Source organism: Sus scrofa, chromosome 8 (assembly GCF_000003025.6).
Source record: "Sus scrofa isolate TJ Tabasco breed Duroc chromosome 8, Sscrofa11.1, whole genome shotgun sequence".
Taxonomy (NCBI): Eukaryota; Metazoa; Chordata; class Mammalia; order Artiodactyla; family Suidae; genus Sus; species Sus scrofa.
The window spans coordinates 87,851,637-87,876,923 of record NC_010450.4 but is presented as its reverse complement, the minus strand read 5'-3'; the positions used below and the strand labels follow the sequence as shown (position 1 = coordinate 87,876,923).

At 38.3% G+C, this 25,287-nt stretch overlaps 1 protein-coding gene across 23 annotated transcripts in view; it reads right to left on the bottom strand.

Annotated features, from left to right (window-relative positions):
• Positions 1–25,287, bottom strand: part of ELF2 (E74 like ETS transcription factor 2) — a 104,254-nt gene that overhangs the window by 1,924 nt on the left and 77,043 nt on the right. For 12 of the 23 annotated variants that reach the window (XM_021101575.1, XM_021101574.1, XM_021101561.1 and 9 more), the window contains 6 exons: positions 12,980–13,093; positions 10,444–10,617; positions 6,507–6,545; positions 6,037–6,123; positions 2,254–2,446; positions 422–772 (listed from right to left, as the gene is read on the bottom strand). In XM_021101575.1, the coding sequence (XP_020957234.1) occupies positions 422–772; positions 2,254–2,446; positions 6,037–6,123; positions 6,507–6,545; positions 10,444–10,617; positions 12,980–13,093 (958 nt within the window). Of the gene's footprint in view, positions 1–421; positions 773–2,253; positions 2,447–6,036; positions 6,124–6,506; positions 6,546–10,443; positions 10,618–12,979; positions 13,094–21,925; positions 23,898–25,287 lie in introns of those variants that run through there. The other 11 variants (XM_021101582.1, XM_021101568.1, XM_021101583.1 and 8 more) reach the window with 7 other exon arrangements.

Here is a 25,287-nt window from a genome sequence, read left to right as displayed (position 1 = left end):
AACCATAAAAATCAATTCATGTTTGAGACATCTACTGTAATACAATTAACAGATTTCAAAGTCCTGACAAGAGGGTTCTTAGAATGTAAATATATATGTGTATGTGTGGTTTTGTTTTTTTTTTCCATCTTTTTAGGGCCACACCTGCGGCATATGGAGGTTCCTAGGCTAGGGGTCAAAATTGGGGCTGCAGCTGCCGGCCTACACCACAGTCACAGCAACACAGGATCCGAGTCATGTCTGCAACCTACACCACAGTTCATGGCAACGCCGGGAGCAAGGCCAGGAATCGAACCTGTATCCTCATGGATGCTAGCCAGATTCATTTCCACTGAGCCACAGTGGGAACTCCTTAGAATATTTAAAAAGGAACCTATCATTAAAGGGTTTTCAAACACAACTAATGGTCTCCCTCACTTACCTTGGAGCTGCCGTTGCTGGTACAGAGGTGGTAGTGGTAGGAGACCTGCATGAAGAATCATGACCAGGGGAAGTGATGTTCACAACTCTAGCTACACCCTTCTCTGCCCTGGAGCAGTTAAGAGGAGATGAGTTTTTTCCACCACGAACAGAAGTTGCTGCTTTCAAGAGACTTTCTGCAGATAGTGACACTCGTTCTAATGATTTTTCATCAGTAGCTGATGCTAAATCTTCATTACAGGTTTCACTTTTGTCATCATCTATGACCACAATGTTTTTGGGCATATCCTTGAACTGGTATACAAGCCTCTGTCCTTCAACCTTTGCAAGAATACCCCTTTGGTAATAATATCTGAAAGGGGAAAAGTAATAAATAAATCAAGTATATTTTCCTCCCAAAACACCTCCACACAGAATAGTTGCTAGCAAAAAAGACATTCATTTATACCAATAAGAGATAAGGAGGAATTCATACTGCCTAGATTGTTCAAAAGGCTAAGAATATGAAGTAGAAATGAAATTGGAACCCGGTGCCATAAGTCCTGTCTATAACCTTGAGATCTATAAGGTAGGTAAGAGCTTTCTTTTTCTTAAAGTAATTTAACCTAAATACAGAATTTATTACTGCACAGTTGCCCTCCATATCCGTGGACTCCTTATCTATGAATTTAACCAACTGTGGATCAAAAATATTCAGGGGAAAAAAATTCCACGAGAGTTCCAAATAGCAAAGCATGAATTTATCATGTGATGGCAACTATTTACACAGTACTTACACTGTATTAGGTATTATATGCAATCTAGAGATAAAGTATATAGGAGGAAATTCCCTGGTAGTCTAGTGGTTAGGACCCACTATTTTCACCACTATGGCCTGGGTTCTAACCCTGGTCTGGGAACTGAGATCCCACATCAAGCTGCTGCATGCCAAAGCCAAAAAAAAAAGTGTATGGGGGTTACAGATAAACTACCCACTTCATATTTTGCTATCCATAGGGGTTCTTGGAACCATCTCCTTCAGATACTGAGAGATGACTACATTTTACAGACATTGGCAACAAGTCCATTCTGATTTACATATGTTATAAAAACAGTCTCCTATTATGTGGTAAAAGTACCTAAGCCATGCCTATAGAGAAGAATCTGGGATATGTGAATACTATCTCTCATAAACTATGTTTACTTACAAACACCCTTAATTAGAAGAAGCCATGTATATCACAAAGTTACATGGGTGCCTCAAACTGACAGGGCAAGAGAAATTTTCTTATAAAGATAAATCCATCATAACAAATTTGCAGGAACTAAATAAAGAGCAAATTCACAATTTAGTAACTATTTTATGTGGGTCTAATTTTCCTAAAAGTGCTCATTTTCCACAAAAAATGGAAAATTTATTTCTTCCTTCTTTTTAGGGCCCACAGCATATGGAGGTTCCCAGGCTAGGGGTCGAATTGGAGCTGCAGCTGCTGGCCTAAACCACAGCCAGATCAACACCAGATCTGAGCCTCGTCTGTGACCTACACCACAGCTCACAGCCACATTGGATTCTTAACTCACTGAATGAGGCCAGGAATGGAACCCACATCCTCACGGATACTAGTCAGGTTCTGAACCCTCTGGGCTACCACAGGAATTCCTGGTGTTGAAATTTTAGACATCCAGACCAAACCCCTTTCCCCATCTGCCTCCAAATCCAAGAATCTCCTCTAGAAAATCCCCTCTAATTAAAAGTTATAATAAATGATTTTAAGAGCTTCTCTGGAAAGAGTTAATAGACAATATTAAGGGATAGTAAGTTTTGTTTGAAAACTCTTTCTTTTGTGTTCTTACCTCAAAGCTCGTCCCATAGTTTCATAGTTCATATCTGGCTTGTTCTTATGTTTTCCCCAAAGCTTAGAGACAGCCTTTGAATCCACAAGCTTGAATATGCCTTTTTCTCTCTGAGTCCACTTAATATACCGGGGACAAGTATTTTTATCTTGAAGTAGATCTAAAAGAAACTCCCACAAATAGGTTGTGTTTCCTTTGAAAACAATGATAGACATTGTTTAAAAACTCATCAACATAATTAAAAGTAAATATTTACTTATGCTGGATAAAAAAATCAATTTACTACTGGTAAAGCACAAATATACTAGGAGTAGCATTAAATACTTGACTGTATCAAGCAATCATTTGTACAGTGTCAAACTGTGTTGTCTAGTAAATAAGAATACAAGAAAAAAGTATGAAACAATATAAGCTATATCACAAGGCCATGCATAATTATATTCCAAGTGAATGACAGAAAGTAATGTTTAGGATTTTAGGAGTGAAGATAAAGTTGTTTGGCAAGACATCATTAAGTCTTAGAAGATGTCTAAGATTTGCACTAAAGAAAAGGAAGGAATCTGGGTAGGTAAAATAGGGAACTTAGTCCCAAAAGAAAAAGCATCACTTTTTATTTTTGGAAGGTTGGGGAAGAGGAGTGGGCAGTGTTCATGAGAAGAGTAGGCTTTTCAGGCTGCTGTTTTTCTTTCCATTTTGGCCACGCCCATGGCATGCAGAAGCTATGGAGCCAGGGATCAAACCCGAGCTGCAGCATTTAAGAACCTCTAGGTGCAGAAGTTCTTAAACTGAAGGAAGAACAGAGTCCTGAGAAGATGATTAAGATATATATGCCACCACCAAGCCACCAGGTCACCTCAGGGTCCTGGTCACTAACCCTTTACTATCCTCAGACCTAGATCTAAATTACAGGCTACATGAGAAGAACTTTGAGTGTGGAGGGGACTTCCGAATCAGGCCCCTGCTACTCAATCTAAATGCTGATGCTCTTCTTCTACCATTTCATTTTCATCCTAAATTTCCCTGAAAATTCAATAAATCTATTAACCCATAGTTTAGCCCAGTGTATCTCTCTTGACCTGAAAAGATTAACCTTCAACTTTACAGTGTTACATTCCTGTCTCTGAAACCCTATTATATCAGCATTTGTGACTAAAAACTCTTACTATTAAACCACATGTGGAGTTCCCCAGTGGCCTAGCAGTTAGGGACTTTGGTGTTACTGGTATGGCACAGGTTCCATTCCTGGCCCAGTAACTTCCACATGCCAAAGGTGTGGCCAAAAAAATTAGAACAAAAAAAACCCCCCACCACCACCAAACACTCACATATCTTTCAACTCCATCACTCTCAACTAAATCAGAATGTGTAGCTGGGGCATTTTTATTAATTCTGCACGAAGTTTTTGCACAATATGCACAAGGAACACAGTTGAGATTGAATGTTTTTGTATCTGTTGAATTAATTAGATGCATCAACATCCTCAGGTTATCTTTAAGTGCTTCACCCTAGTTCCCATCCCCAGGTTAAAATGAACAATTCTATTTCGGGTTTTAAGGAAAAAAGAATTTAGAAAGAGAAGTCTTCTTTATCAGATAAGGTAGTTCACTAAATCTATGCTGACATTATCATAGTAATTCTACAGAAGAGGAAACACTGGCTGGATTTGTAATGCAGATGTGTCAGAAAAACTTTAATCTTCATATTACAACATGTTGCATCAAGTTTAATAACACTAAACAGAAATTTTAATGAAAGGTGATTCATTTTCATTGGTTTAGGTTATCACGAAATTTTTTTCCAGTGTTAAACATAAGGTCTTTGAATATAGGAGACACTGATGATGGAAATAATTTTTAAAACAGGAATAGGTAGTTCCTATTGTGGATCAATGGGTTATGAATCTGACTAGTATCCATGAGGACGAAGGTCCAATACCTGGCCTTGCTCAGTGGTTTAAGGATCAGGTGTTGCCATGAGCTGCAGTGTAGGGTCAGAGACACTGCTCGGATCTGTGTTGCTGTGGCTGTGGTGTAGGCCAGAGGCTACAGCTCTGATTAGATTTCTAGCCTGGGAACTTCCATATACCACAGATGTGGCCCTAAAAAGCAAGATATAAATAGCAAAAAATAAAAAAAAATAAGAACAGGAATAACTGTCTATTACAGTTTAACTTTCTAATATTTACTACTATTATGTAAGCCTTAAAGTTTTCAATGTAAATTGAAAGATAAAACCCAAGATAGTATAAATGTAAAACAACCAAAGATGGACAAGAAAACAAAAGTATCCTAAGTCTGTCCCAAATTGAATAAATAGTTCCTGAATATGAGTTTACTATAACTCGATTTTTTCTAACTAAATTTCTTGGTAGGCTTCTAGACTTAATTTTTAACTAGAGACTTCATTTTTGCTTTAATTATTTAAAATGAGATATACCAGACTACCTGCTAAAGATGGAATAAACTTGAATATATTAATCTAAAATGTATCCAACTACTAAAAACTTCATGGAAGCGAGAAATTTTAGTTATCAGATTATTAGAACACATCTAAAACCCTTGTGAAAACTTGAAATCAATTTATCCAACAAATTAAGAGAGCAGAGAATGTAAGAGGCTTTTATTTTTTAATGAGAATGTACAAATTCTAAAGCAAATATAAACTTTTGTTCTGACATCCTTACAGACGAGACTGAAATTTGTTGGTTGGAAAATTAAATTCACCTTGTACTGAATCACTGCATTGCTTCTATCAGTTAAGAAATTATGGAGTTCCCGTCATGGCTCAGTGGTTAATGAATCTGACTAAGAACCATGAGGTGGCGGGTTCGATCCCTAGCCTGCTCAGTGGGCTAAGGATCTGGCATTGCCACGAGCTATGGTGTAGGTCACAGACGCAGCTCAGATCCCGAGTTGCTGTGGCTCTGGCACAGGCTGGTGGCTACAGCTCCGATTAGACCCCTAGCCTGGGAACCTCCATGTGCCGTGGGAGTGGCCCTAGAAAAAACAAAAGACAAAAAAAAAAAAAAAGAAATTCTGTCAGAAATACCTTATTTTGGGAATTCCATCGTGGCTTACCAGAAACAAATCTGACTAGTATCCTTGAGGATGCAAGTTCGATCCCTGGCCTCGCTCAGTGGGTTAAGGATCCAGCATTGCCATGAGCTGTGGTGTAGGTCATAGACATGGCTCGGATCTAGCATTGCTGTGGCTGTCACGTAGGCCAGTGGTCACAGCTCCAATTTGATTCCTAGCCTGGGAACCTCCATATGCCTTGGGTGTGGCCCTAAAAAAAAGTCCTTTTATTTTTCGGCCGCACCCACAGTATATGGAAGTCATGGGTCAGGGAAGAATCTGAGCCACAGCTGCAACCTATGCCTCAGCTGCGGCAATGCTGGATCCATAATCCACTGTGCCTCTGCAGGAACTCCCAGATTTTTACTTTTATAAACCTTTTTTAGTGCTAAGTGACTCCATGTGAGGATGAGTGCTATTATACATACACACATCCTCCAAAACAATGGCTCTTAATACAGGTGTGCATCAGACTGCACTTAGAACCTTTCCCAAATTCAAACGCCTGCCCACCTCCTGAACATAGAATCTTAGTGGGGTAGGGACCAGGCATAGATAGTTGAAAAGGCTCCCTACATGGTGCTGATACAGCCCTGATTAAGAGTACCACAAAAGACAGTCATCTCACATGTGCATATACTAGAAATAATCTTCCTACAAGTGACTGAAAAACAAAATTTCACCTCCAAAATAGCCCTCCCCAAATTACCTTTTCCTTCTCTTGGTTTCTTCTTTATACCTAACTCAGGAGACCCATTGGAAATCGGCGACTGCTGGGTCTTTGGTTTACGGCCAACTAAAAAATAAATCATTGAAACCATACATTGAAAACAGGAGAAATAACAGAAGCATGATAGCAGGCTCTTTGCTAACACATTGTTCATGAAACTAGACACTAATTTATGAATTAATATCTCTATATAAAAATTGCTTTTAAAAGAAGCACTATAAGCACTTCTGCAAGTTTAGATTAGTTGATAGTAATCTCAATGTATAAGGCAAGTTAGTTGATAGTAATCTCAATGTATATGGCAAGTCAGGTACTACTAACCTATTATTTATTTACATGCTCAGAGTTTCAATTTGCTAACCTCTTCCAAAAGTGTAGCAATGGAAACAAATTCTAGTATAGACGTTTGTTTTCTGTTCTACGGAACTGTTAGAAAAAGCTTTACCTACCTATTGCACTGGATCTGATAATCTGCGAGGCCCTTTGAGCTCAAATGAGGAAAAGTAAAAAATATTATTTTAAACAGTCTCTACTACTCTGAGCCAATCAATTCACCAGGATTTAAGCATAAATTTCCCCACTTCAATGTGCAGGAATATAATAAAGATAGAAACATCTTCCAAGTAATTACCTCATAGGTCTAATAAATGTTGTGCCCTTCCTTGTGTTTCTTCTCACTTCTGCCTAAAGCTCTCTCAGACTGGCATCCACAATGAACAGAAAAGCAAGAACTGTACTTCTCTACAGTACAGAAGGCTTACATCTGAAATGCATTGCATTCGATCCTTAGCACTGATGGATGAATGTTGGCAGGTGAGGGGAAGCCCCAAGAGACTGCAAATACTTAAGTATTTCTTTTTTTTTTTTTTCTTTTTTGGCTGCCTCCTTGGCATATGGAGTTCCTGGGCCAGGGATCAGATTCGAGCTGCATTTGCGACCTAAGCCGCAGCTGCAGCAACACCAGATCCTTAACCCACTGTGCTGCGCCAGAGAAAGTATTTCAAATCTTTAGATTAAATATAGTATTACTGATTTGGCGACTGTCATAGATTTGGAATTTCTGATGTCTAATCTTCATTAGCAAGGATTATCTAGAGCTAAATTAAAGTGCCTTAATTTATATTAAAGCATAGATATTATATTCCACGATTTCATTATGGTCATTCTAATCAGTAAGAAGTATGCTTTGTGAGTTCCCATTATGGCTCAGCAGGTTATGAACCCCCGCTAGTATCCATGAGGATGCAGGTTCAATCCCTAGCCCCACTCAGTGGGTTAAGGATCCAGCATTGCTATATGGCTGTGGTGTAGGCCAGCAGCTGCAGCTCCAATTTGATCCCTAGCCTGGGAACTCCCATATGTCAAGGTGCGGCCCTAAAAAAAAAGGCAAAAATAAAAAAGAAGTATACCTTGGCAAAAAAAAAAAAAAAAAATTGAAACTATAGTTGACTTACAATGTTCTGCAAATTTTTGGTGTGCACCAAACTGACCCAGTTTACATACACAAACACACACACATTCTTTTTCTCATATTACCTTCTATCATGTTCTATCATAAAAACATGATTAAAACAAAGTTCACTGGTCTCCTTGTTAAAACAGCTTAATTTCTCAATTTAACTAATATTTATATCTATGAACCAGTCAGTAATAAAATATCTTTACTGTCTCCTAAATTCAAGCACAAAAGCCCAAATTCCTTAACAGAAAGGTTAGCCCCCAAAGGCTTATTTTCTCATAAAGCAGCATTTCCCAAATCATATTCCTTAAGAAATAAGTTATTCATCAGTAGGAAAAAGGTTTCTACAATCAAATTAACTTTTAGAACACTGCCTGCTATCTTCTCCTAGAGATTCACAATGCACATTAGTACATATTAAAAGCTGTGGAAATTAAAAGACTTGGATTTTCTATCATGGCTCAGCGGTTAAGGAACCCTACTACTATCCATGAGGGAACAGCTTCCATCTCTGGCCTCGCTCAGTGGGTTAAGGATCTGGTGTTGCTGGAGCTGTGATGTGGGTCACAGATGCGGCTTGGACCCTGAGTTGCTGTGGCTGTGGCGTAGGCTGGCAGCTACAGCTCTGATTCTACCCCTAGCCTGGGAACCTCCATATGCTGTAGGTGTGGCCCTAAAAAGACCAAAAAAAAAAAGATTATACTATTAAAAAATAACCTATCTAACTTTGTATGTCCCCAATATACTTAACCACCAATGAATAATTAATGGTGTTATATGTAATTTTTTTTGCTTTTTAGGGCCACACTCACAGCATATGAAAGTTCCCAGCTAGGGGTCCAACTGCAGCTGCACACAGCCACAAGCAATGGGGGATCCGAGCTGTGCCTGCAACCTACACCACAGCTCATAGCAATGCCGGATCCTTAATCCCCTGAGTAAGGCCAGGTATTAAACCTATATCCTCTCAGATACTAGTCGGGTTCATAACCCGCTAAGCCATGACGGGAAATCCTGAATTTTTAAATGGTCATTAAGACCAACTATTTCCAAATACAAGATTAGTATTACATTGGCAAATTATTTCCTGGTTTATATCATACCACCACATAGGCAGATCAACCTGTTTATCTACAGGTCTTTGTTCCCCAAATGATAACCTTTCATAGTCTTTTCCTTCTTTATTTAAATCTAAAAATTTCTAAAGTATTTTATAATAGCCCCCATAAGATACAACCATCCAAAGGCTATAGTGGGCAGTGGTTAAACAAGGCTATTTATTTATTACATTGCAGTTTTTTGTTTTTGTCTTTTCTAGGCCGCATGTGTGGCATATGGAGGTTCCCAGGCTAGGGGTCTAAGCAGAGCTGTAGCTGCTGACCTACACCACAGCTCACAGCAACGCCAGATCCTTAACCCACTGAGAGGCCAGGGATCAAACCTGCAACCTCATGGTTTCTAGTCGGATTCGTTAACCACTGAGCCACGATGGGGACTCCATACTGCAATACTGTTGATTTACAATGTTGTGTTAATTTCTGCTATACAGCAAAGTGATTCAGTTATACATATATACACACATTTAAAAAATATTCTTTTCTATTAGGGTTTATCATAAATACATTGAATGTAGTTCTCTGTGCTATACAGTAAAATCTTGTTGATTATCCTCTCCATGTATTTATTGTAGCTTACATCTGCTAACCCCAACCTCCCACTCCATTCCTCCCTCAAACTCCTCCTCCCTGGCAACCACTGTTTGTTCTCTAAGTCTGTGAGTCTTATAAACAGGGCTATTTATATGCGTGCCTTTTGTTTTTAAACATTTACAGCAGGAAGCAATTCTTCCTTCTAAATTATCTCATTCATGGACTTGTGGCTCAGCCAGTTATGAACCTGGCTAGTATCCATGAGGATGCAGGTTCAATACCTGACGTCACCCATGGGTTTAGGATCCAATGTTGCTGTGAGCTGTGGAGTAGGCTGGCAGCTGCAGCTCTGATTCGACCCCTAAAGCCTGGGAATTTCCATATGCTTTGGGTGCAGCCCTGAAAAAAAAAAAAAAAAACCTGTAATTTCTCTCATTTATGTCTTCCTCAAATACATATTATCTATACTCTAAGAGGGAAGAAGGCATTCTGTCTTCATTGTATCCCTTACAGCAATGAGCACAGACCTATAAACATCACAGCAATTTGAAACACTGCCATATAATAAATGAAAATAATTATCATAATTTTCAACAAGAACTTTCCCTTATTCCCCCCCATACTCTAAAGTGTGAAGGAAGCAGAATTAGATGAGTACCCATTTATACAGAATTACATTTCTTTCAAGTTTTGCCGATTTGATTCAAATAGAAAAAGAACCCACTTGTTGCCCATCTCCTCAGGCTGCTGGAGATGGGCTGGAGTCTTATGCCTCACCCACTGGGATCGGGAGAGCACAAGTTTCAGCAGGAGGCAAACAGTAAGTGAAAATGCTCTTTACCCAATGGTGAATACATGCCCTATAGAAGTCCCTTCTGGCAATCTTGGTGTTTTAAGGCAGAAGGTGCGGGGACAAATATGAGGCTTTTTATTTTAATTCCCACAAAAGAGTAGGAAGATAAAAAGTAATCAAGTACCTGAAACATCAGAAAGTAGAACAATGTGCAGTGAATCTCTGATCTTCCTTCTGTATATTGAGCACCTATTATAATCTCATTTTCAAGCAATCACTTTAGTGCTCAAATACTAACTCCTTTAAACAGTATGCACATGTTAAAAAACAAAATTAAAATCTCAGTTTTTTAATTCTTTGAGAATATCTAGTTAAGATAACATCAATCATTAATCTACAGCTTATATTTCCTACGTTCCTTGAGTAGAGAAAAAGATACTAAAAAAAATTTCACCCAATTTTCCAGAAATTTGTAAATACACTACCTTTTTTCTTTTTCATTGGTTCATGACTATCCGGTGATGTAGGGATAGGAGAGGTATCCATTGGTTCAGACTCTTCAGTTGACACCTCCACTACAGTTTCTGTAATGACATCTGGCCTCATAGCAGCATGGATAAATTCTGGAGTTGATACACAAGGAGGGACAAACACTTCCACTATAAAAAAAAGTTGAAAAATTAAAGTTTCCCACCCCCATTAATGCTTCTTAATATGGACAATTCAATATTTAGGAGAAGTGAGGTTATGTGATTATACGTGCTGCTGAAACGAGCACAAAGTCAGTTTATTGAGAATTCATAAAAGCAGGATTAGAACTTGAAATTAACTTGCTAAATATACAATATGACCTGAAACACTGTAAGGAAATAAATGCAAACATAATTGACTTGAAGGAAATGTTAATCCTCTGGGTAAAGGGGGGATTCATAAGTAGTCAACCCCCATGCTTCATACGTTTAGATACTTTCAAGCTCATTGTAGAAGACTTTGAATTACTTCGACAATTGGGAAAACATCAGAAAATAAAATAATAGTATAATAATGGTTAATGATTACTTTCCTTCCACAAACTCATTATCCTCTAACTAGGTAAAACATGCACCTGGTATAGCATTAAAATAATACATGTGGGGAGTTCCTGTCGTGGCACAGTGGTTAACGAATCCGACTAGGAACCATGGGTTGAGGGTTCGGTCCCTGCCCTTGCTCAGTGGGTTAACGATCCGGCGTTGCCGTGAGCTGTGGTGTAGGTTGCAGACGCGGCTGGGATCCCACGTTGCTGTGGCTCTGGCGTAGGCTGGCGGCTACAGCTCCGATTGGGCCCCTAGCCTGGGAACCTCCATATGCCGCAGGAGCGGCCCAAAGAAATAGCAAAAAGACAAAAAAAAAAAAAAAAAAAAGTGTATTCAGAGAAAAGTAAGCACTGAGACTTCATTTTAACATATGGAAAGAGGAGTTCCCGTTGTGGTTCAGCAGGTTAAGAACCCAACTAGTATCCATGAGGATGCGTGTTCCATCCCTGACCTGGCTCAGTGGGTTAAGGATCCGGCATTGCCGTAAGCTGAGGTAGGTCACAGATGTGGCTCATATCTGGCGTTCCCATGGTTGTGATATAGGCCAGTGGCTACAGCTCCCATTCGACCCCTAGCCCAAGAACTCATATGGTGCAGGTGGAGCCCTAAAAACAAAGAAAAAAATATGGAAAGAAAACCTGCTCATTACGGCCCAATGAATATTATCCTTAATCATTTAAAATTTTATCTAATAGAATGGTCCTGATTATTTTGGGTCACTAAAGCAGCACATATAGGTTTTCAATATTCTGTTACGTACAATGATGTTTCTCTGGCTTCCTTTCAATGAGCATGAATAATCGGGATATGACATTTCAATTAATACACATTATCATGGATTAATACATTGACCAATATGTCCTAATTTTCTTCTCATATCCCTGAATTATACATGGGACTTCTACTGTAACTACAAAAGTATGGGAGTTTCCACTGTGGCATAGTGGGTTAAGGATCTGGCATTGCTATAGCTGTGCCATAGGTTGCAGCTGAGGCTCAGATTTGATCTCTGGCCCAGGAACTTCAATATGCTTCAGCTATGGCCAAAACAAAAGTATGGTTGACTTTAGTATTTACTCTAAATCTTAGTATTTACTGTAAAGGATTTGAAGTGGTCATAGGTGGTGACTGCCCCCATCTGCTATTCTCTTAAGGTTTATAATTTACCCAGAGTTAAGGAAATAAGACATGATAGTATAAAGAACAATTTAATAAAAATGTGTCTATAGTGGGCATGTTCTATATCATTTATTCTTAAAGAGTAAAGTATTTTTTTTTTTTTTTTTTTTTTTTGTCTTTTGTCTTTTTTTGTTGTTGTTGCTATTTCTTGGGCCGCTCCTGCGGCATATGGAGGTTCCCAGGCTAGGGGTCCAATCAGAGCTGTAGCCACCAGCCTATGCCAGAGCCACAGCAACGCGGGATCCGAGCCGCGTCTGCAACCTATACCACAGCTCACGGCAGTGCCATATCGTCAACCCACTGAGCAAGGGCAGGGACCGAACCCGCAACCTCATGGTTCCTAGTCGGATTCGTTAACCACTGCGCCACGACGGGAACTCCTATTTAAAGTATTTAAGATTTGGGAATTTGACAAATAAAGATCAATTATTACTAACACAGGTATTTATGTATAATAGACTTTGAGAACACTAACAATCCCCTTGTAGCAAAAAAAAAAAAAAAAGAAAAAAAATCCGGGAGTTCCTGCCTGTTATGGCTCAGCAGTGACAAAGCCAACTAGGATCCATGAGGACGTGGGTTTGATTCCTGGCCTGGGATCCAGATTTACTAGGAGCTGGGGGTTGTCAGCTACAGCCCTGATTCAACCCCCAGCCTGGTAATAACTTCCATACCAGGTGCAACCCTTAAAAACAAAACAACCTTTTATTCTAGATACATGAAGTGATATGATGTGTTTAAATATAAAAAAGAACAGTTTACATACCAGGACTTCTTGAATCTCTCAAGCAGGTAGGAGATTCCATATGAAGCAGGGCTTCAGCAGCTTCAATGGTCTTATCTGTACAGTGCGCATTACTGCTATGAACTGATGCTTCCACTGGGGAAGAAAGTAAGTTCTACTCAATAAAAATGCATCAAACATACTACTAAACTGAAATACATTATTGTATAAGAAGTAAGTGTAGTTAAGTCATGTGAATAAGTCATTGATACATATTTGTCTATGTAAATTATTTACATAATTTAAAAACCAAAACAATCTAGTAACTATATACTTTTATAAAATCAATGTAAACAATAAAGCAACTAGATTGATGAAAAATTTCTCAATCTTACCCAAAGGAAAAACAAAGTCAGACCCTTTAAATTTACACCCTCTATCAATTTTAGACCAAAACTAACGGGGGGGGAGGGTAGTTGTACATTAATAATCCTTTGAGGTCAATTTAATTTTGATATACTGCTACTAAAATCAGAGGTAACCCTGCTAAGAATCGGAAGCTCACATATCTAAATTAGTTTAATGAATTAGTTCAATTCTTACAGACCTCTCTGGGTGAGTACATTAGCTTTAACACCAGAGAACCTGGGAATATTCTTTACAATAACTTGCTTTCTTCTTCAAAATCTCATTGGACTGTGCTGGGATTTACCCAAAAAATTTAGAAGGAAAAAACAGAGAGTTTCTGTTTTTTCCTCCTCCATAAAGCCTTTTCTAATTCCACCTCTTTTTGTAACTTTCTTCTAGCACTTACTTTATGCTCTGCTGATTAAATTACTTATGAAACAGTAAAGCATACACAATGGTTTGGTTTTCTAGGCCTAACACCCTGGGCTCTGTCTCTACCACTCATAATTTCTATTACCCTAGGCCAGCAATTTAATTTCTTGTAAGGTTCTGTTTCTTCTTTCACTAAACAGGACTATTACTTACCTCATACAGTTGTAAGAATTAAGTGCAGTGCACTTAACTTTCACAGTGCCCGGCATACATAGCTAAGAATTTAATAAACGGTGATAATTTCTTATCACTCCTATAAAATTTAAGCTCCTTGAGATCAGGGAGGGTTATCTTAATTCATCTTTATATCAGTTATGGTTCCTAACACAGACTTTTCATATAATAGACATACAAATATTCCTTGTATGTACTGAAGTTAAGGACAACCCACTGACTTTATAGGAAAAGCAGCAATTCAATCACAAACTCTTTATCCTAATGATACATTAATTTTACATCTTGACTTGAAATATTAAAAATTCTATTTAGTAAGAGGTTCTTAAACATGAATATCTAAGTTTCTAATTTGATAGATTTTTCTCAAGATGTCCTCTAAAGGGACTAAAAGGACATATTTATACAAATTTCATAAAACCATACTACAAATTCACAAGTTCTATACACTAAGGATATGAATCTTTTAAAACTGTTTCCAGTAAACTTTTAATTGAAAAAAATTTTTTCACTTAGTCTCAAAATTCACCAAGAGCTAAGGCCTTAGCACCAGTCATTTGGAGAGCATTTATAAAAAAATCCAGTGACTATTTTACCACCTGTTGCACATCATCCACACTCTCAACCAAGGTACCGAGTCTCTCCAGTTGCTCTTTCCATTTATGGAAATCTGCTCAAAGCTAAACAGTTCCAGAGAGGCAGCCAAACCTCTAAGTAAATCTATCTTTAGGTGACCCTGCTTACTCTTATCTGCAGCTTCACTGAAGCAAAGGATTCAGTCTTTCTAGCTCAACTTTCAGAAACTTACTCTTAGTAAGTATAAAATAATTACCCCCCTACCCCCAAAGTTCCTCCCTACAATACTCATGTGCACTAAAGAACCTTGGGAAGTAGATGCTCAGGTTTTTAAAGTTTATTCTAGTAACTTCATTCTCTTTAAAGTCTGCTTGTGTTGCAATTTAGCTGTTGTCTTAGGTGCTATTAATAAATCCTGGGTAAATTAATTCCTTATGTAATTGTATTAAGACACGCCCTAAAAACTCTACCATATTAAAATCAGAGCTTTGAGTATTTGATAATAATACAGCAATAGAATTTTACCATTTTTTAATGTTTTAAGTTGTAAACAAAATGAAATTTGCCAGCAGTTATATACATTATGCTGTCCTGAGTTCTTATGTGGTTTGAGGTTTATTTTCAAAACCATGATTTCATGTTAGTTATGTCAGTGAAAATTTTCTTGCTTATATTTCTGACCTAAACATCGCCTTTCCCTCAAACTCAAAATATTATATCCCTAAAATATTTTACATTTACAGAGTAAAACTAATATATACAAATTTTAAAATATTTAGTCACTTATACTTTAAATTTAGGATAAGAATATCAAATGCATAAATTCCCTATGAATTATCAATAAGATCTAATACTATATGGACAGTAAACAAACAGTTATTGAGGATTTAACAAGTGCCAGACTCTGTGCTATAAACCTGAGATACAAGTGTGAATAGATCTGTGGCCTCATGAAACTTATATTAATGGTTCAGAGAGTATCAAAGACATAAATGGAAGTAAGATATTTCAAAACAAAATAATGATGCAAAATAATTTGACTTTCCAAAATCACTTCACTCACTGTGTTCAAAGTGAATACTATCTCTTCTTTTGTTGACATACAAGCAGTTTTCGGTAACAGAAATTTAAGAAATATTTCTCCTATTCAAGTTTCCATAATTTTTGAAAACTTTTCAATACTATTTTGTTTCAGTCAGTAATTCAAATACAATTTAAACTAAAATTTTGCACAATTCTCAAAGGTAAATATGAATTTAACAGTGCTGTGCAATCAAAGTAAGCCAACTTATAAGTGAAGGCTGAAAATTCCTCATCTCTTACTTAAACTTGATTTACTGTTGTCTTTCTAGGCCTGTGTATGAAATATATGGGAGAGTTAAAGAAATAAAACAACTCATCTTAAAAACAAAAACAATGAAGCTAAAAGTAATCTGATGGGTATCATCTTTACTTATCACTACTAGTGGGCATTACTGGTCAATACTTCTTGAAGAAATAAATATATCACAGCAATTTCAAAATTATTTTAATTTTAATCAGTGTCAAAAATTAAATTTGCTTTTGTGTTTCTTTACTATTGGTTACTCTCATTCCATTTCTAGCTTTCTAATCAACTGGTGTTTGCACAGGAGACTATTCCAGACTCACTCAACAGCTGTTACTAAATACCAAACTTGGTCATTAAGTCTGACAAGAGACATACCTCTCAGCTTTGCAGAAGAGAATGCTGGCAATGGATCTAATTCATAACAATGTTCTTAAAAGTCAAAAATAAAAATTAATAGCAATTTAATTTGAGAGCAATAGAAAAAAATTAGGAAACACTTCATTAGGTGATAATGGTATTCTACACGCAGACCATGAATTAATATTACAAGGGAATCACTCAGCTACTGCACCTGACATCACAGCTGATCCTCTAACACCCTAAGGCTGTAAGAGTAATAGGTGACTGAAGAACACAAATGAAGGCAATGGAAAGGGGGAAAAAGTAAAAGTCCAGGATGCTCCATCTTTACCTGATCCCCTTTGACTTTCTAACCAATACAGCCATATTATAAGGTTAAAAAGGGAAAAAAATTATTTTCTAGAATACCACTCTATAACAAGAGCCATGTGTAATTTTTAAACGCCCAGAAGCCACATTAAAAAAAGCAGGTGAAAGTAACACCTTTCATTTAACCCAGTATATCCAAAATCTTTCAACATGTAATCAATACAAAGAAATTCTTCACTGCTAGTTTTTATGTTTAAATCACTTAAAATTTTTAAAAATTTAAAAAATTTTTAAAAATTAAAAATTCAGCTTATCAAGCCACATTTCCAAATATTCAATCACCACATGTAGGCTAAATAAAACTGTAATTCAGCTATTCTCAAACTTTTTTGATCAAAGGATCCTTTTACACTCAAATTACTGAGGATCGCAGAGTTTTTTTCTTACATAAGTCCTATTTTTAGATACTTATCTCCTATTTGAAGTTAAAACTAAGAAAACTTTATTATTTTTATGAGAAATAAATTTTCTAAAACAAAGAAAAATTTAGAGAGTAGCTTTATTTTACATTTTTGCAAACCTTTTTAATACATGGTGGGAAACAACTGGATTCTCGCACTTGCTTCTTCATTCTACGTTGTATCAAGGCATCTAGAAAATGCCTCTTGAACACTTATGAAAGCCAAGAGGCAAATAATGTCTTAGTGTTATTATGAAAACAATTCTGATTTCACAGACCCCCCTCAAAGAGTCTGGAGGACTCCCAGAATCCCCCATATCAGAGATTTTAGTTTTTAAGACATGCAGCTATAACTTACTATCAAATATAATCAATAACACCAAATTCTATCCTATTTCTGTAAGTTTCAGCTTCTAAACATAAATATCAGTGTTTAGACGAAAAAGTAAGATGAAAAGATTTCATTTCCACAAGTACAAGAGAATTTTATCCACTCACACATGAAGGAGTTTTTAAGCTTTCATAAATATTCCTTTGCATCGCTTTGAACATTTATACTATAGATAACACAAGTAGTTTAAATAATTATCAAAAACTTATCTTCTGTCTGCCCCTCTCCACCTACAAAATTTGTCTCTAAAGGAAAACTGTCCGATGTTGAATTACCCCAAATGACTATTTACACACTGATATTATTCTTTAACTCAATTTTCATATGATTTTTTTTTTCCTTTGGTTTTTTGCCTTTTCTAGGGCCGCTTCCCGTGGCATATGGAGGTTCCCAGACTGGGGTCCAATCGGACCTACAGCCACTGGCCTATGTCAGAGCCACAGCAACATGGGATCCGAGCTCCGTCTGCTACCTACACCACAGCTCACGGCAAGCCAGATCCTTAACCCACTGAGCAAGGCCAGGGATCGAACTGGCAACCTCATGGCTCCTGGTTGGATTCATTAACCACTGCACCACGACGGGAACTCCAACTTTCATATGATTTTGATACTACTGCTGCAATGAATTCTGAAAAGCAATTTCTTAAACACATTTTCAAATAAATTAAAAAAAAATTAATGCCACTCCTACAGTTTTATTTAAACACATGCTTCATCTTTTCACAGCCTATTTTTTCAAACTGATGAACTTTTCAAGATTGATACTACATAGTCCAATTTATAGTATATGAAAAATAAGATTTTCAAGTTCAAATTTCATAATGAACTTTGACAAACTAGACGTATTTATTGTCTGTGAACATTTGCTCTATCCGTGTTCCAGAAAAAATTTCTCCTTTCCATTCAATAACTGCGTTAAAGTAGAGCACTACCTCTGGTTACCGTATTTCTTAATTCCCAAATTCTCCACTTTCTCGATTTTCAATTTCTCAAAAAAAGATGAAAAAATACATACTTGAGAATAAGAAGGTAGAATATTTTTAATTGAAAATCTTCCAGACCACATGTACACAATACTTTTGCATAAATACTAAGAAAGTAACACTCATTTTTTTTCCTATAGATATTCATTTCTCCTATAAACTCATTTCCTATTAAGAAATGAACCTAGATTATTAAATAAACTATATCACAGCTAGTCAACATACAGACATGGCCTCTAGTTCAAATTTGGCACAATGATTGGCTAAAAGAAATTAACCTCACCATTACATAACAACCTTACAAATTCACTCACATGATGTAAAGAAACCAAGAAAAAGAGAACCATCACTTTCTATTAAAAAGTACTTCTGAGCCACCTATAATCTTTTTTTTCTTTTTTTCACCTATAATCTTAAAGCTTTAAAAGTTATTAGAAATCACCTAGTCAATCCTGTCCTCTTGCAAAAAATGAAGCCTTAAAGAGCTAGTATAGTTACAGCTGGATTAAGACTTATCTCCTAACTTCAGGGTCAAGGCTCTTTCTCATTTATCATGTTGCCAGTGAAAGCTGTATATAAAAAAAAAAAAAAATCAAGTCTTTACCACAAAAATATTTTGTATGTAAAAATGAGTTATTTTTAATAAACTTATTGACTTCATTCTTTACTCAAACTTCTTCTGACAGCATGAATGTTGGTAACTAAAGCTGAAAGCTAGTTGATAGTTAAGTCTCTAAAGAAGGAAAATAAAACCAAAAATATATCCTCTAGCGTCTTATATAATAGTAGTGGTTATACTAAATGCTTTTTTTGTTCTTAGAATCAACAGTTGTACTAACAGTATTCAACATAAAGCTTATCTTCTCTAGAAGTTTTCCTTAATATCAGTCATTCCACACTAATCATCAGCCCATCACAGTAACCACTGTAGTTATATTAACATTTATATATATTACATATTATATATTATATAGATTTTCATCTGTCTCAATTAAGACTGTAAGATCTTTGTGAAGAAAGACTTCTCACACTTGATGACTCTCCTCAAGGGAATAATGTTCACTTACAAATACAAACCTCAGAAACATTACTCTCCCCATATCATCAAAAATTGCAAGCAATAAAAATTTAGATCCATGATTCTGCATCTTCTGAGCCATTTTCCCTTTACAACTTTTAACTCACTGAACTCAATGAATAAACCTTGGGTAAATTAGCAAACCTGTCTCGAATTTCCTCCTAAAACAAGGGTTGTAAAGGAGCTTCATATTACACGAACATAACTGAATAATTTGAAAACAATTATATGTAAAATGTATTCTTTTTTTTTTTGGCTGGGACCATGGCATGTGGAAGTTCCTGGGCCAGGGATCAAACCTGTGCCACAGCAGCAACCAGAGATGCTGCAGTGACAACCTGGGATCCTTAACCCACTGTGCCATAAAGGAACACCTGTAAAATGTATTCTTTACAGAACATTATGATCACAAGGTAAACTTAAATTGTATACACTAAAGAAAGGCAATAGAACTGAAAAACAGCATTTAACTAAAAAAAAAAACTTATCAAAAAACTGATAAAATTTTATATTTTCAAACTGTAACTCTACAGGTCACCTTAGTTTTCAAAATTCCAAAAGCTTATGGAAAAAAAAAAATATATCCTCTGTTAGCAAAATAAGTCCTCTTACCTTTAGAGTATTTTTCAAAATCCTAACTGCATGGGCTATACTAAGGTTCTCACAACCCCTGGGAATACTTCTGGAAAGGTACATGTTCAACACTACTGACCCAAACAATTAATAAAAGTATTGTTAGTACCAATAATATAAAGCCAAAAAATCCCATCCCTTAATTGATACAGTATTATTAGTGGACTAAACATATACAAAGGGAACAAGCTCTCGTTGTACTCTGCCTCTTTTCCACTAATATTTAAGTTCTTGCTCTGATCAGAAAATAACTGTCAAATGTGTTTTAATCACTACTCAGTAAACTGATTTTTCTTTGGGACCTTATATTTTACAGATTATGTTCTTCTGTTAAATTTAAAGATACATGTATGCTTATGATTTCTCCCGATGGAAATGAATCACAGTTTCACCAACCAAACTTCCCTACCTAAAAACAATGGATGGAAAACAGAGGATAAGATCTTTTACAGAAATACTCTTAGGTGAATATTGCCCATCTTCCAACTCCCATCGATGGCAATATGAAACAGATCCCAAGGAAAGGAACATTTATGCTCATTACAGTCAATAAACAGTATTCAAGCACTGCTACGTCTATTCAAGGCCCTCGCTGCGCCGTCTGCTATTAGGTAAAGCTGCTTTTTCTATGTAACTTAAGTCCGTGCCCTTCCGCTGCAGCATTGGCGCTGCACATCCCCCACCCCCGCGGCCACTTCCGTGTTTACACTCCTCTTCCCTCCAATTCCATGCGTACATTGTCAGCTTCACTCCCGCCCAATCTTCATTGGCCCAGCGCGGGCCCAGAGTCCCGCCCCCAGAAACCAACGTTCTTATTTGGAACATCTCAGCGAGCAGATTGGGACCAGAGACCTGTCAATCTCGTCGGTTCTGTCCTCTCCCAGGCGCTTCCGCTATGGTGGGAGGCTTGGGGGGGAGGGGAAAAGGGGGCAATTCCGTGCTGAGACTTCCCTAGGGCCCAGACTACCTCCCGCCCGCCCCCACTCCTCCACCTTCACCCACTGTTTACAAAAATAAACGTTCTTCTCTGACGCCCCAACCCTCAGGTCAGGGATACAAAACATATTCCGTGCCCTTCCCATTCTCCCTCTAAAAAACAACCCACGAGGGAAGGGGCACAAACCTACTTCTCCACAGACGCCCACTAAATGAGGTAGGGAAGGCGGGCCCCCAAGAGAAACCCCACCCGGGGCCGCTCCACGTTATTAAGTGCCCTTCCCCGAACCGTTACTTCTCAGACCGCACAAGGTGGGGATGTGAAGAGAAGGGTCAGAGCATTTTTTTGGCGGGTATCGGTCTACCGGACATGGCCCGGGGCTGCTTCGTCCATGCGGAAGTGGAGGATTTGTGAACCAAGTCTGAAAGCAGAACGGGCGGGGGTGGCGAGCGTCCACGGGAGAAGCCCGCCGCCCCCGACCGCGGGCACTAGCGGCCTCTCCAGTCAGACAGCGTGGCAGGCGCAGCCGGGAGACAACAGCCTCACTCACTTCCTGGTTCCTGGGCAACCGGGGTGAAGCGCACAACTCGTCCGCCCCCGAGTCCCCAACTTAACTGCGGCTCGGTTCCCCGGCACCCACTGCCAGCGCTCCGCCCGGCAGCTGCCGCCGCTGCTCCACAAACCAACCCTGAAGCGACAACGCCGAATTCGAGGCAGGTTACTCTCCAAGGTGATCACTTCCTGATTCGTCGCCTCCATTACTTCATTCACTAACCCCCTTTCACCCGGCCGCCCCAGTGACTGAGGTGGACACGGTACCCCCTGCACTGACCACCACCGGGGAGTCGCCCCCACTCCTGTGCATCTCCTCTCCAGCTGCACCGATGCACAGGAGGAAAGTTCCCCTGTCCTTACCAGCCCGGATGAGCAGATCCAGCTGGTTCGTGGGTCCCTCATGCAGAGACGTCGCCATGTTTATCCCGGGGCTGGAGCTGCTGCTTCACATTGACTTACACCGTGAGCAGCGGCGGCAGGGGAGGAGGCGGAACCCGCGGCCGGAGACACACGCCGTGCGACCGACACACACTCACGCACTCGCACACACTCAGACGCCCGGATCCTTGCGCGTCCTCCGACAGGAAGCCGAGGGCGGCCCGCCTCCCGCCGCCGGGCTGAGAAACCCCACCACCTAACGGCAGGGGCGGCGGCGGCGGCGGCCGCCTCGGCTGGCAACGCGATCCTTCCGCCCCGCGCCCAGACAGGAAGTCCCGGACGCCCGCCCCGGAGAGCGCTGCGGCCCGCGGCGAGAGGGACACCTGAGGCTGGAAGTGGTCGCGGGATCCACGGCTAGGACGAGGCCCCTCGGCAGGAAGAGGCACATTTCACGCTCTGCAGAAGAAAAGTCTGCAATTGTCCTCACTCTAGAAAAGAGCCATTAATCAAATTTTCTTTCTGGAAGAGATCTAACACCCAGTCCCGCAGCTGGAAATAAAGGTGGCTGTCTAACTTGTTTGCCCGTGTCACAGCTTATGCTACCTGTAACCCGTTCACTTGAAAGCGCTGCAGTTTGAAACAGGCATACCAACAAAAAAGTGATACCTACAAAATATTGTAAAAGCTTTACTTGACAAAGTAAGGAGCTTCCAACTTCTCTCAGAGACTGACTTCGTCCTTTTCCCTCCTCAGAAGAATTAAAGAACACACTAAACAGGTTTTTATTAGCAAACAACAGAACATGCCAGTCTCTGAGAGACTGGATTATCCATTCAGAATTTTTAGTCATGAAATTTATGTATCCTCTTACATTTCTATTTGGTTCATTTGGAAACGTATTCATTTATATCATCTACTTTTTAAGATCCCTTTGATAAAACTAACGTTATTACAAATAACGTACATGTTAAAAATACAGTAGCAGAGGGAGATAAATCGCCATATAGTGACTATAAACTTATTCACAAGAGGAAATCAAGCCAATAAAATGGCTCAGACGAAGTTTCACTAAAACACACACACACAAATGCTTCCCTGGTTTCAGAATTGCATAATATTAAAAAAAAAAGTCTGAAATAAAACGTTGCCCTAAAGCTGTTTCTACGCAAAAAACTGTGCCTCCTACAAAGTAAGTGCTCAATAAGTATTTGCTGAATAAACACAAAAAAAAGATTTGGTAGCTACAAATTTTAAATAACAAGTTGTGATTTTTATGATCTAAATCGAATGAACTGTGCTGATAACTAGAGATAATTTTTTCCAATGGTAATATTAATACAATATTATTTTACAAATGTTAGGTCAACATGTCAGTGCAACCTCAGATTAGATTACATAGCTATGAGTCCTCCTCCTTCTTTCTTCTAAATAATCATTTATTCTCTTGATCCTTTTCCCTAACTTTACCACCATGATCCCCACCTTCCCAAAAAAGAATCCATATGCCATTAACAAAGTACAAACCCACCTTAAACTAAATAGGGATCTCCTTCTTGTGTTAGGTAAACTTGACACCTATTGGACAAAATAAACTATATATGACTGGTAGCTTTTTAAAAAACTTTTCTAGTCAATTTAAAATAAGGATGGGAGTTCCCATTATGGCAGGGGGGGTTAAAGACCCTGCATTGCTACACCTGTGATATAGGTCACAGCTGTGGCTGGGATTCAACCCCTGGCCCAGAAACTTCCAAATGCTGAGGGTGCAACCATAGACAAAAGATGAACTAAAGATCATCTTAAGAGTTCTCTAGTGGCTCAATAGGTTAAGAATCCAGCATTGTTACTGTGGTGGCATGGGTTTGACCCCTGGGCCCAGAATTAGCACATACCACACAAGCAGCCAAAAATCATACTTTTTTGTTTTTTTTCGTTTTTGCTTTTTAGGGCCACACCTGCAGCATATGCAAGTTCCCAGGCTAGGGATCGAATCAGAGTTGCAGCTGCTGGCCTATGGCCATAGCCACAGTAAAGCAAGACCCCAACTGAGTCTGTGACCTACACCGCAGCTCACAGCAATGCTGGATCCTTAACCCATTGAGCCAGCGAGGCCAAGGATCAAACCTGCATCCTCATGGATTCTAGTTGGGTTTGTTACTGCTGAGCCACAACAGGAACTCCCAATTTTTTTTTTTAAATAAAGTAAAATAGAGATCATCCATTGATCAGCAGCATCTTAAACTGAGGGTGTTTCCAGAGGGGGGAATGACAAGGAACACCAAGAGACTAATTGCAAACTTTAGGAAGAACAATAACAGATCTGAATTTCTACTCCTATTAATCAACAGATTTTCATGTATTATATTTAGAAGGGAAAAGAGTAATGTAAACCAAAGGTTTATTTTTTTCACAGGCGACAGGCTAATCTGGCCCCAAAAGGAGCCGTCTCCTCAATGTGGGAGTAAGTTTGAAGCCTGATAGATAATTTTCACCTTACTATTTGCTTCTTGAGGTATATCTTTTATAAATAAGTGAACAGTGTGAGTCTGAGTATTTTACTCTTGGTATATCTTAATTATAATGATCCAGGTTGGCCTTATATTTTAAGTTCCAAGAAAATAGAAAATAGAAAATACATATACCTGTATCTATTCCTGCATAATACTTTCACAGTTAATATATATACACACACACACATATTTATGCATTAAGTATATATGTGTGTATATATACTAACAGAAATTAATGCAAAAAGACTGGAAAATATTCATACACACACACACACACACACACAATTCCATGGGGTTTAATGCAATCCTGCCTTCCTACTGTAACTAGGCTCTCAAGGTGAGGCTACTGCTGGAAATATAAATTGGCACATACTTTCAAGAAATTAATATAATTATATCAAGAGTCTAAAAGAGGAATTTTATTTCCAAAGCCTAGCCTAAGGAAAAAAAATCAAGAAATTCAATGGATTGTTCTACTAAAAACATGTCTGAAGAATTTTTAACAACACAGTAAGATAGTAAAAATATAAGTGTGGCAGGATTAAAATATACATGCATTTCTTCTGAACACTATGGCTCAAACCATGTAGTATATGTGAATATATATGTAATATTCACATACATGCACATCTGAATTTCTCAAGTCTTTAAGATTAAGCAGGTATTCATAAGCAGAATTTTAAAATTGAATAAAAATAAGCAGGTTAGCATGGTAGATACTTTAAATTCACATTCTGCTAATAACATTACAGAAAGAAATCCTCTATATCCAAGTTACTGCTGTGTTCTAGTAGGGAAAACAGGAAATTAATAGCTAACTTTAATTGAAATAAA